This window comes from Lontra canadensis, unplaced genomic scaffold (assembly GCF_010015895.1).
Source record: "Lontra canadensis isolate GAN:19392208 unplaced genomic scaffold, GSC_riverotter_1.0 scaffold38, whole genome shotgun sequence".
Classification (NCBI taxonomy): domain Eukaryota; kingdom Metazoa; phylum Chordata; class Mammalia; order Carnivora; family Mustelidae; genus Lontra; species Lontra canadensis.
In genome coordinates this window covers 6,079,743-6,092,714 of record NW_022631032.1, presented here as the reverse complement: position 1 = coordinate 6,092,714, position 12,972 = coordinate 6,079,743, and the positions used below count along the sequence as shown (strand labels likewise).

The window sequence follows — 12,972 nt, the reverse complement described above, 5'->3', positions numbered from 1 at the left end:
AGTTGGTGAGGATGTAGAGAAGCTGGGTGGAATGCAAAACAGGGCAGCTGCTTTGGAAAACAGGTGGGCAGTGCCTCGAAACGATAAGCGTTTCGGATGACCCAACAACTATACGCCTAGGTATTTACCCAAGAGAACTGAAAACCTAAGGGCCCGTAAGAGCTTGTATACAAAAGTTCATAGCAGTACTATTCATCATAGCCTGAAAGTGGAAACCACTCCAAGGTCCAACCCCTGAGGGATGAACAAAGTAGGACACAGCCACACAATGTGACATCATTTGGCCGTAAAACAGAATGAAATGTTGTCACATGGTACAACATGGGTGAACCCTGAAAGTATTATGCTAAGTGAAAGAAAACAATCTCAAAAGGCCCCATATTGTATGATTTCAGGCAAATGCATACAGAAAGAGTTTGAGGCTGCCAGGTGCTTTGTGGAGCAGGGAAGGAAGAGGGACCGCTAAGAGGTCTGGGGTTCCCTTGCATCACTACATGAATGTACTAAAAACAATTACAACTTCATCTGCCTTTATCAAGGTGAATCTTCTGTATGTGAATTGTAGCTCAGTAAAGCACTTATTAAAAAACCCTGCTCAAGTTCTGACTAGCTGTCGGACCCTGGGGAAGGCATCAAGGGCTCTGAGCGCAAGTTTTCTTATCGATACCTGGGGGATATCTCTCTCCCAAGAGGGCTGTAAGACTCAATGAAATGATCCATTTTAAAGTGCTTTGTAAGCTGCGAAATTCAACAGAAAATTTAGTTAATATTTGCATTTTTTAAAGAGCTCTGTTGCCAATAGCAATGAAAGTCCTTGTTTCCTAGTAAAGGAATTTTTTTGTTTCACAGCTGGGGAAAGTGTCCTGGCACCAGCCTGAAGTAGGACAGATGGCTCCCAGTTTGTGTCTGCTTCAAATGTTGCCATTCCATCGTACTCCTCTTAACCCATGTTACTTAAATCGTTTTAGTTCTGATCATCCTACCTATCAATGGAAGGGTACAAGTAGATGCTAGCCGAAGGTGGCTGGAGGGACAGGCTAGGCGCGTGGGCTTCCTGGTGATGGTGGGACCAGGAGCCCTCAGGAGCCACCTAGGGGTCAGGAGAAGAACTTCAGGCTATTTTTTACATTGAATCCAGAATGTAGTTCTAACATCTAATGAACGGCTGATGGGTGGTGGTGGGGGTGTGTGTGTATATATATATATTTAATTAATTTTTATTAGTTTCAGAGGTAGAATTTAGTGATTCATCAGTTTCATGTAACATCTGGTGTCCTTCCATCAAGTGCCCTCCTTAATACCCATCACCCAATTATCCTCCCCCCCCACCCCCCTCCCCTCCAGCAACCCTCAATTTGTTTCCTAGAGTTCAGCATCTCTTATGGTTTGCCTCCCTCTCTATTTTCATCTTGTTCTTCCTTCCCTTCCCCTATGTTCATCTCTTTTGTTTAAATGCCACATATGAGTGAAATATGGTATTTGTCTTTTCTCTGACATATTTCACTTAGCATAATAACCTCTAGTTTCATCTACATCATTGCAAATGGCAAGATTTCATTCTTTTTTATGGCCAAGTAATATTCCATTGTGTGTATATACCACATCTTCTTTATCCATTCATTAGTCAATGGACATCTGGGCTCTTTCCATAGTTTGGCTATTGTGGACATTGCTGTGATAAACACTGGGATACAGGGTCCCCTTTGAATCACTACGTTCATATTCTTTGGATAAATAACTAGCAGTGCAATTGCTGGGTCATGCAGTAGTTCGATTTTTAACTTCATGCATTGAGTTGTTACAAGCCGATTTCTCATCAACCTTTTTTTAAAATGTATTTATTTTTAAAGATTTTATTTATTTGTCAGAGAAAGACAGCACAAGCAGGGAGAGTGGCAGGCAGAGGGAGAAGCAGGCTCTCTGCTGAGCGGGAAGCCTGACATGGAGCTCGATCCCAGCACCCTAGGTCATGACTGGAGCCAAAGGCAGGTATTTAACTGACCAAGCAACCCAGGCACCCCTCTTGTCACCCTTTGAAAAGACCTGCTCTTAACTTTAATACCTCAGGCAGGAACCCAGGAATTGCTGTCTTGAAATCTCCAGAAGATTCGACATCCTGCTCTGGTAATGGTTTATAGAGTATCTCATCTCCTGTGATCAGAGAGTTCATCCGTATGTTTGCCCTAAATCCCGTCTTTGCTAATCCCAGTGTGGATGGTGAAAGTCTTCACCCAGGGCACGTCTTCTCACAGGGACGCACCACAGCTTCGCAAAGACCCCGGAGACCATTTCTTTACAGCAGGATAATTGTGCCCATGCAAACCAATTGTTCAATGCCTGCTCACTTGCAATTACAGCTCAGAAAAAGGATTGATTTTTTAAAAATTCCAAACCAGTACTTTCCCAGTCTGATTAGTTCAAATCAATTCAACATAAAAAACAGGAGTGGGGACATAATTAATAAATCATGACTGGGGTGAAGGGCAGTTTTGATCCTGGCCTCTCATAAAGCCTCCAGGCAAATCAATGGCGAGCCTGGGGCCCTGGTTCCCTGTCTGTGATGTGGGGTCAGGATAGTGTAAAGATGGAAAAAAAATGATGAAATCTGATGGGAGAGGGGATGCCTGGGTAGCTCAGTCAGTTAAGCATCTACCTTCGGCTCAGATCATGATCTCAGGGTCCCGGGATCAAGCCCCGTGTCGTCCTCTGTGCTCAGCAGGGAGTGTGCTTGTCCCTCACCCTCTGGCCCCGGCCCCACTTGTGCTCTCTCTCTAATAAAGAAAATCTTAAAAAAAAATCTGATGGAAAAAATCTTAAGAAAACTGTCTTTCTGACAAGAAACCAATTTTAAAAAAGCAGTAGCTTCTACCTCACAAAATTTTATATAAAAGATATGGAAACTTCAGAGGCCAACCAAGGCAGGCAGAAGCTGACCAAGCTCCATACCACTGCTCTCCCAGGGGTTAAACGGACACATTAACAAAGGCGGTGTCTTTAAGAAGAAGGACTATGGGCTCGGGAGTCACGAACCACTGGGGTTTAAACCCCAGCTTTACCACTTCCTAGCCTCAAGGCTTCGGGAAGGCTGCCTCACCTCAGAGCCTCCTCATCGTCATCTGCAAGACAGATGTAATAAAAGCCACCTTACAGGTTTAGGAAACACAGCTCAAAGGGGCAGAGCTGGGATCCAGACCCTAGACTGCCGGACTCGGAAGCTGTGGGAGGAACCTGAGACATGCCTCCTGAAGTGAAGAGTTCTCTATCCCCAAAGGAACACAAGTCTCACAACGACAACCTCCCCTTAACAGAGTGGAACCCTGAGCATGCTGGTGGGAGGCTAGTGGGGGCGTTCTCCAGTCCTCCCAGGATAGAAGATACCTAAGAGGTATAGTACTGTTGTGTAGTCAGACCCTGTTTCAGAAACCAGGGACAGCGGTCAGGCTGCAGAGGTCGAAAGGAGAGCTGGCATAGCAAGGGACCTGGTGAGGACATTCAGGCTGTGGGGAGGGAGAAGAGGTTTCTGGAGACTGCACAGAGCCCACAGAGCCTAGATGCAGCTCTGCTCACAGTTCCTAGGAGCTCAGACAGCTGGGCCCCAGAAGTCCATGGGGGGCAAGGTAAGAGAGAGCCAGCAGCCTGGAGGAGAAGGAGATTTAAATACACACATGTATGTACCCATGTACACATGCGTGTGCATGCACACACACACACACACACACACACACAGCAAGAACTATGGCACTGAGTCTTCCTTCTGTGCCTATCTTCTCCCAGCCCCAAAATGCAGGAGAGGAGTCTGGCCTTTCTATTAAGGAAGTGCTAATGAGCCACAGTGAAGACAGGGAGTCCAGGCCAGAATGTGGGGAAAGGAGGGAGCCACCCCTTTCTACCTATCTGAGCGGTGGTAGCAAAAATGCTGGCACTCTCAGAAGTAGGTCTCGGGGTGCCTGGGTGGCTCGGTCAGTTAAGCATGTGCCTTTTGGCTCGGGTCATGATCCCAGGGTCCTGGGATCAAGTCCCGAGTGGGACTCCCTGCTCAGCAGACAGTCTGCTTCTCCCTCTCTCTCTGCTCATGCTCTCTCTCAAAATAAATAAATAAAATCTTAAAAACAAAATGAAAACAAAAACAAAGACCAACATAGGCCTGGGCTGCCTCACTGGATGATGGGGCAGAAGCCACAGGGAGGTTGATGGAACAGTTAGTGGTGCCTGAAGAGGGAAAAGGCTATACTCGGGAGACATGAGTGAGCTCACCATCCCTGGAGGTAACCAAGCAGAGGCTAGCCCATCCTCGCATGGTTGCCATAAAGGGATTCCAACCTCAGGTGGGTGTCTGGGCTGCTTCACTACTCCAGCCATTTCCAATTTGAGATTCCCAGCCTGCGGACCCCGTGTGATGACAAGGAGGGATTTAGCGTGGCTTTTTCTAGGATGAGCAGCTCTGGTGCCCAGGTCAGCACGGATGCCGAGGGAAGGGAGGAGTGACATGTCGGATGTCCAGACTGGCCCCAGAAGAAAAGAAGTGCTTGAGGGAGGAACCTCGGGGCAAAGCAGCCCAGAGACAGCAGGGTCCTGAAGGGCAGCTAATGGGGCAAGGAGACCAGGAGACCAAGGCCCCGGGTTAGCCCCACATCTAGGTGTGAGTGTGAACTGGGCCTCGCTCGTCAGGAGATCAAACAAGCCCAGGACAAAAAGGCCGTCAGAACCCTGGGTGGCGAGCGTCAGACACCTTCCCCCAGGAAGGTCCCAGGCAGCGCTCCCAGACACACAGCTACGACAACAAAGTGGGCTGGTTTCAACTAACTCAGCCCACACTTTCTTCACAGTTCTCTCATCAAAAAGGGTAAACTCGGGACATTTGAGCAAGTAAGCCCCTGCTGTGCTGGGGACATGGAGAACAAAGGGAACAGAGAAAGCCACTGTGGCTGACAGAGCCGCCCAGTATGGATCTGCTGAGCCCAGGCCGCGGGTAATTTAGGAACGGTCGGTCGTATCTCCTCACGAAGCCACCACCCGTGGCTCTTGAAAAACCGTGGAACGGAGATGAGAGATGTCTGGGGTCTAGCAAAGGGCAAATGTTTTCAAAGGGAAAACCGAATGACACGGAAAATTCCAGTCTAGTCAGTGTCGAGGCCCTACCTGAGAATTTGGGATAAGATCAACTCTCAGTCTGTCCGCCTTCGGGGCTCCATCACGGGCCACACACCATGGGACACAGAGGCCAAATGAGAATTACCCTTCACATCTCAGTGTGCCAACAGTTCGTCCACAGCACGGAGGAGGAAAGGATAACGAAACGGAGAGGAATTCGTACTGCAAACAACTTCTCAGGTTGGGGTCTTCTTCCCAGAAAGTGGAGAAATGCTGAGATGATGCATCAGAGGTTGGTGGGGGGTGGAGGGGAAAGGACACAGCAGGACCTTAAGGCGGGTGTTCGAGTCTACTTGACTCTTGGCCCAAATCAGTGGGGGCAAGGCTTGATAAGTCAGGGAGCACTTTTTTCCTAAATAAATTGTTTAGAGGATCTATACTGTAAGATGGAAGCAGCAGCCTCCCCCGGTTGAGGGGGTGCTGTGTGGAGGGGCGAGGGATGGAGTGGGGCCAGGAGGAAGGCACTTCCTTCCCCAGCCTCCCCTGAGGGGACCCTGGCCTCCTCAGAACTGTCAGAAAAATCAGTGGGCTGGACAAAGGAACTGAGAATAAACTTATTGAATGTGACACCGATTACAAAATAGATTCAATGAGACACAAAGAGGCAGGAATGATTTTCATAAATAATCCTGAAGAATAGCAAAAAGAATTCACCGGACCAAAGTATGAACTCAAAATGGCCAGGGCAAGTGGGAGATGAGCCTTCCTCCCCGTCTCCTCCCCTACGCCTGGATATACGTGTGGGTCAGGAAACCCAAGCCAAGTGAAATCAGGGTAGCTCAGGCTTACCAAAGCAGCTAACAGGAAAGAGGGAAATCTAGGTTCTAGTTTTAAAATCAGAGACCACATACAGCTTTGATTCTGACTGGAATAAGCTAATTAGGTACCTCAAACAGACAAGGACTTTGCCTCAGATTATAACTTAAAAAGAAAAAAGATTCTTCTGGACATTCAAAACAGAATGTTTAAAAGGCCCTTTTTAGCTGTGGTGTACTGTTTTTGTTTTTGTCTGGTTGTGGTGACTTACTGTGGTAAAACATATATTTCATCAGGTTAGCATTTTAACCATTTTTAAGCATACGATTTAGTGGCATTAACTCTCTGCACACTGTCGAGCAACTGTCACGGTTCCATTCCCGGAATGCTCTAGTTCCAGACCCTTCCATCACTCCAGACAGAAAGTCTGCATGTGTGAAGCCGTAGCTCCCCATCCCTGCTCCTTCAACCCCAGGACCATCTAGTCTACTTCCTGTCTCTGTGAGTTTGCCTATTCCAGAGATTCCATAAGTGGACTCCTATAGTCTATGTCCTTTCCGGTCTGGCCTCTTCTACTCAGCATGTTTTCAAGGTGCGTCCATGTTGTAGGGTGTGTCAGAGCTTCACGGCCTTCCTTAGGTAGATAACATTCCCTCACAGAAATGCCATTTTGGTTTATTCACCTGTCCATGGATAGTTGCATCATTTCTACCTTTTGGCTGTTGTGAATGTACCACATGCTTCTATAGCCATGAGATGGAGAAAGTGGAACTGGCTCCTGGGACAAAGCAGGCGGGAGGGCGAGGGAGGGAGGCATGAGAACAGCAAGACCAAAAGGCAAGGTGTGACTGAACAGAGAGCCTTGAGGAAGGAGCGGGTGAAAGGCTGGAAATCAGGATTAAATCCTACACTGCTCCAGATGATTCCCAGGGGGGCCTTCCAGTTCTGATCATTGGTCCACCAAGACCTTGACCATTAGATAATTAAACAATTAACAGTCTAATGAAATACCCTGCCTGGAGGGTGGAGAGAGAAAGGGGAATTTGGAGGCAATCAAGGTCTAATCCCTCCAGAAGAAGAACTCGGTGGCCATGGCGGTGTAGGTAGAGAATGATGGCGGAGACGGCCCCCCACTTTTCCTGGGGCTTGGCTCCAAGTGAGCATCAAAGAGGAGCAGAGAAATGGTTTCCACAGAAGCTGGAAGGGCTTGTACCTGCCTAGGGACAGAGCGTTTTCTGGGACTAGGCTGGCCTGTGAGGGAAGTCTTAAATCACTAGGGAAGGAAATGAGGGAAAGGCTTGGTGGAAAGGGCAAAGGGGAACATGAATGGCTTCCACCACAGACCAGAATGGTTTGTGGCCAGGTCCGAAGGAAGGACACAGCCTTGGGACGGGGGGTGAGGGGGGCACAGCACGCCTAAGAGAAAGAGGAAATATGGGAGAAAAACAGAGAACAGGGTCTCATGCCCACATTCTTGACTGTGTGGCTCTGTCCGAAACACTGAACCACTCTGGGCCGCTCTCCTCATCTCTGTGATGACTGGCTCAAAAGCCATCATCCCTATGGTCCCCTCCAAGGCCAATTCCAGGCACATGGGGGGCACTGAAGAGGGTGTTGAGAGAGGTCTCTTCCATACTCACTCTTTCAGCAAATATTTACTGACCACTGCTTTGTGCTAGATGCCCTGCCCTCATCCCACCTGACACCAAGCGGACGGACAGGAGGGACAGTGACACGACCTTCTTGTCGCCAAGGTTGACAAAGGCAGATGAGAATAACTACCACCACTGTCTCCACGAACAATGCACTCCCTGTGGTCTAGGTCACTGCCGATGCCAAGCCAGAGGGGTGCCTCAGCATCATGCACCCTGACCCCAAGTGCGACTCCTGGGCTCCTGGGAGGAGCTCCTATCAGCGGGCCAGGAAGGGAGGGAAGAAGGTGACAGAGGGCTCAGGTGCCAGCCAGACTCACCTTCACGCAGGAGTAGATCACAGACACAAATACCACCAACGTCAGCAGCAGGAAACAGGTCAGGTAGAAACTCAACATGAACACGGAGCTGGAAAAAGAGAGGAGGTGGGGAATTCTGGGGGCTCTGAAAGCCTCTGGGAGGAGGGAGAGATGGCTCCATCTCCCTGAGCCCACTGCCCAGTCTCTTCCAGCCCCTGACTCACTGAGAAAGGGGCTTACACAGCCCTGTGCACTGATTCAGGACCCCTCCACGATCACCTGGCTCCCGTTCTTGCCATCTCCCTGCACGGCACAGAAGCCCAAAGAGGGCTGAATGGAGAAGCAAGTGTCACCTGCTCGATATTTTGCCTAAATCTTAGCCACCCAGAGACTCACTTCATTTGGCTTGGAAGGACCCATTTTAAAAGTCACCTGGTTATTCCCCCCAGGCAGTTACTCAGGGCTAGGTATGTAACCATGAAGGCTGAAAACGGGATAGACAACCACCACTTTTTAACACACATTTGTCAGCAGCCTAAGCAGACACTCTGAGAAACAGCGGTGACGGATCCCTTTGGGGGACAGAGTGCCTAAACCCTGGATCCTGCCAGGCCCCATGACAAGTCCTACTCAGCTTGCCAGTTCAACATGGAAATGCAAGGAACCCCCTACCCCATCCCTGCGGAGGCAGCTCACAGGGGACCTTATTGTTCACCACGGACCAGAATCCTCAGACAGGAGAGCTGCCACTGACTTTCCATCTGGCCCTCCTGGGGCAGGGGCTGGCTAAGGTACACTCCGTCATATCAGGAGGCCACAGAACTCCCTTTTCCCTTGCAGGGAGCGAGAGTGGCCTGGAGGTGCCAGGCGCTGTTAGCAGGTTAAAGGCAAATGGAGGGCTTGACAAGGCAGGCGAATACCTCTAGAGAGGCATTCAAAGGGCATCTTTGTTCCAGGCTCCCCCAGAAGCCAGCACTTAGATGCCTTAAACAAACAGAACAAGGGTAGAAAACTCTCTTCAGAGGGAAAGAAAGATCTTTAAAGTAGCTTTTAATGCTTCTGTAGAGAGAGGACTGCAGGAGCAAGACTTCCATCAACGCCTTGGCAGCTCGGAGCTGTAGCCGGCAGGGAAGGAAGCCACGGCAGGCAGAGCAGGGACCAAGGGATACCCAGCCCATGAGCCACACTGCAGGAACAAAAGAGCGAGTGGCACAGAGGCAGGGTTACAGGGACCTAGGTTAACTGGACTATTGGGAGCAGCAATGGGACAGAAAGACTGGGTCGCTTCTTTATACCTGTAGCTCCATTTCCATATAGAAAAAAATGGGGTCCTGTGTCAATAAGGACCCACAGTCACACCAGCTCTGCAGCAGCTCAGCGTGGGGGGCAATGGGCATTAGTGGCACTCACCAGAGTGGAGCTGGGTGCTGGTGTCTGTGGGGTCCGGACAGAGTCCCAGCAGACACACATGTAAGGGCTATCCCTGCAACAGTGTCTCATTACAAATAAAAGACGTATGGAGGCCTTGTGTACCTCCTGATAACATGCACTAAGGAGGACATATCACTTCTGTGGGATCCTCACCCAAACTGCATAACCTCAACCGAATTGTGAAAACACATCAGACAAACCCACATGGAGACAGTCTACAAATTAATCGGCCACCTCTCATCAGAAGCTCCAAGGCCACAAAAAATAAGCAAAGGCTGAGGCAGCATCACAGATTAGATGGGACTGCGGAGAACAAAGAGCTAAACGCAGTGTGGGATCCTACCCAGCTGCTGGGACACAAAAAGGCCACTAAGGGCAACAGCAACAGAATTAGATTACAGTCAGATAATAGCATCGTCATTCCGGGTTAATCTCTTGCCATTGACCCTCGGCTGCTGTCACGGAAGTGTCCGTGTTACGGAAAACTAGATGAAGGATGTCTGGAGACTCTGTCTCCGTAGCACTTCTGTAAGTCTACAATTATTTCAAAATGAAAAGTAGAGGGTGTTGGGGTGAGGGGACTCTCCTAGATTCAGCTGGACTTAGGAGACATAACCAAACACAACCAGTGGATCTCGAGTAGATCCCAGCTATGAGGAACTCAGGGCAGGAGTTGTTTGGAGATGACTTTGGGTATGTGAACATGAACTTGGTGTTACATGGTTGCAGAACTGGGGTTAATTTTGTTTGGTGTGTGGGGCATTGTGGTTAAGAAGGAAAATGCCCTGAAAATAGGTATATGGTAAGGGCTTTTAGGGGGAAAATGTCCTTTCATCTAAAATTTAAATAATCAGAAAAAAACAGATGAAACAGTGGTAAAACATCATCAATAATTATATCCAGGGGATGGGTGCTGAGGATATTAATTACCTTGCTTTTCTGTATGTTTGCAATGTTGCATATTAAAAAGTCACAAACATGTAGCTACGTGCATACATGCACATATCAGTGTACACACATACACACACACACACAGAGATAACACAAGCAATTCTCTTCTTGTCTCCATGTGACTCTGTGATGATTTACCTAAGACTTCATTTCCAAGAGCCCACAGCCCACAACAGGGTGGTCCCCTCAGGGGCCACAGGCCTCCCTCAGGGACACAGCCAGTCTTTGGAAGTGTTCTGACCTATTTGTGAGAAAAGCCATCAGAACCAGAAATCCATTCTTTGAAATACCCAGAGGAGCAGAAAACCTTTATCTTTTGAAGATGTGTTAACGTTTTTGCAAAAACCAAAGGTCACACAGAAGCAAACGTGGCGAATACTTTGGGTGATTTAAGGGCGACCGTGGTGTGGGTGATAACGGGGAGAGATGATAAAGGATAAAGTGTTGAGAAGGAGTCTCTCATGCAGCAAGGCAGGCCCGGAGGGCTTCCCGCCCTGTCACGGTCCCTCCAAGGACACAAGCGGAAGGCTCTCCTTGTCTGAACAAGCCCACCCCCCAACCCCCTCCCTGCTCTCCTCCATGACCCTTGTTCCCACCCTCAGAGCCCTGCAGCCAGGGGGACAGTACTCACTGGGGCACGATGGTGATTTGGACAAAGCAGATGAAGAGGAAGACAAGCGAGGCACAGGCCACGTAGGCACCAAATCGGTCATCCACCTGCTTGGAGTACTGAGAGGAGGTCGCAGGGTGAGGGGGGACCGGTCTGCTCCAGCCCCACCCAGCCCAGATACTCGGGCAGCCCACTCCTAACACCTGGGAGAAAACTGCCCCAGCCCTCGTGCTCAAGAAACCTGTCCGAAGCGACATAACGTGATGCCTGTGGGGACAGCAGCTGGACTGTGTCAAACCGGACACTTTCTGCGGGTCGGGTCACCGTGAAAGTCCTTCATAATGATCCTGGCTCCAATTACGGAGCACCAGCTACAGGCTAGGACATGCGCCTGTCTGTGGTGTCCTCGGCACACCCTCACAAGAGCCCCGGGAACAGGACCTGTGTAGCTGCCACTTCGCAGAGAAGCGGACCGGAGGCCTGCTGCAAATCACAGAGCTCATCTCCCAGGGGCCAATTCCTCCTGCAACACCAGCCAGCTGCACCCACCGAGGCTGTGCTGGCACAACGTCACCAGAGAGGGCGCTCGCGGCTCGGGTCCCGTTCCCCAGGGCCAGCAGCATGTGCTCACAGGTCGGCCTCACAGGACCAAGGTTGGGTCTGGCTCTGTCACGACTTCACTGGTGGCCTACAGCAAGTCGCCCAACCCCTCAGTCACAACTTAAGGAGATGGGACAGAGAGATCTTGACTGTTTCTTCCGACTTTTTGTGAGTGTGCCAAAGGCAGAAGGGAGGTCCTCTGGTGATGTTCATAATGGTAACAGCAATAAAAATAAAATAAATACCAACTAACATCATTGAACATCCGTGGCAGATACGATTTTGTGTGTTTTACACATATAGACTTGTTTAACCCTCACTTCGCCCTCTGAAGAAAGTCAGAAAACGGAGGCATGAGGAAGTTACGACTTAGCCCTGCTGACCACGAAATGTCTCCCCGAAATCTCCATCTCCTGAGCACTGTGGCATTGGAACAGGCGATGCTGACAAGAAAGGGCACTTTCTGTGGTGACGGGGACAACAGGGAACTGTTGCCCTGTCCTCCTCCCCCTGGTCCTGGTCCTGCCCAGGGCCTCCTTCCCACCCAGGGTGCCCTACCTTCTTCTCTAAGTCAGGCTCCCTGAAGGTCAAGAGGAACTTGCGGACATGCTCAGACCGCAGCCTGTCGATGCTCCTGGCGTCAATGGCGCGGCCCAGAAACTCATCCACTTCATCCTCCGGGTTTGCACTTTCTTGGGCATTCCTGGGGAGCAAGAGGAGCAGACGCAGGACAGGCTGACCACCGGGGGCGCCGCTAGAGGGCCCACCCGGAGCCCTGCTCCCAGGCCCATCAGAAAGGCCCTAATAAGGGGCGGGGACTCTGGGACTGTGACCAGGATGGCCTGAAGGCCAAGTCCGCCCTCTTAATTGCACACGTGCACAGAAAACTGCCCATGTCTGACCCTCTGGCTGAAGGGCCTCGCTGACAATAGGCTTTTCTGAACTACTAATACATTATTGTAGTGTAATAATAATATGACTTATCATAGAAGGTCTAATTGCTTTTCCCCACAGGTGACAGTCTCTGCTCTTCACTGCCCAGCTGCACCATCATCCCGAACACCCTCTGGGAAGCGGGTTTCATGATCAGGCTGCTGCACGAAAAGCCCTATTCCTCAAGGTGACACCTAGTCGTCAGTGGGGTAGCTAGCGCCCCAGAGCAGGGAAGTAGAAGAGAAAGAAGACATTCCCTCAGGGCACTAGGATGTGACCAGGGGCCGGTGACCAATGTGCTGGGTCTGCATTTTCCTGAGAGCTGCGGTTCCTGTGTGTGTGTGCATGTGCACACAGCCATGAACAGAGTATGCATGTCTGTAGTTATGTGTGCACACATTTGTCTGTGGGGTGAGGACACACGGGCGGCGCTCATGCCCAGGCCTGTCTGCCCGGCGGTCCCTCTGTCAGCAGCAGGGGCTCCGGTCACTCTCAGCCAAGACCGTGAGGGCACACTGCCCACACAGCACGGGGAAACCGAGCTATAAGGCAAACTTGGGGCTATCCCTCAGGCCAAGAGAGCAGGAAT

The 12,972-nt window shown here is 50.2% G+C and overlaps 1 protein-coding gene across 2 annotated transcripts in view; it reads right to left on the bottom strand.

Moving 5' to 3' along the window:
* The window catches only part of ADCY5 (adenylate cyclase 5), a 145,192-nt gene that overhangs the window by 20,031 nt on the left and 112,189 nt on the right, over positions 1–12,972 (bottom strand). For both annotated transcript variants that reach the window (XM_032869501.1, XM_032869502.1), the window contains 3 exons: positions 12,009–12,153; positions 10,872–10,969; positions 7,880–7,967 (listed from right to left, as the gene is read on the bottom strand). In XM_032869501.1, coding sequence (XP_032725392.1) covers positions 7,880–7,967; positions 10,872–10,969; positions 12,009–12,153 — 331 coding nt within the window. The remainder of the gene's footprint in view (positions 1–7,879; positions 7,968–10,871; positions 10,970–12,008; positions 12,154–12,972) is intronic.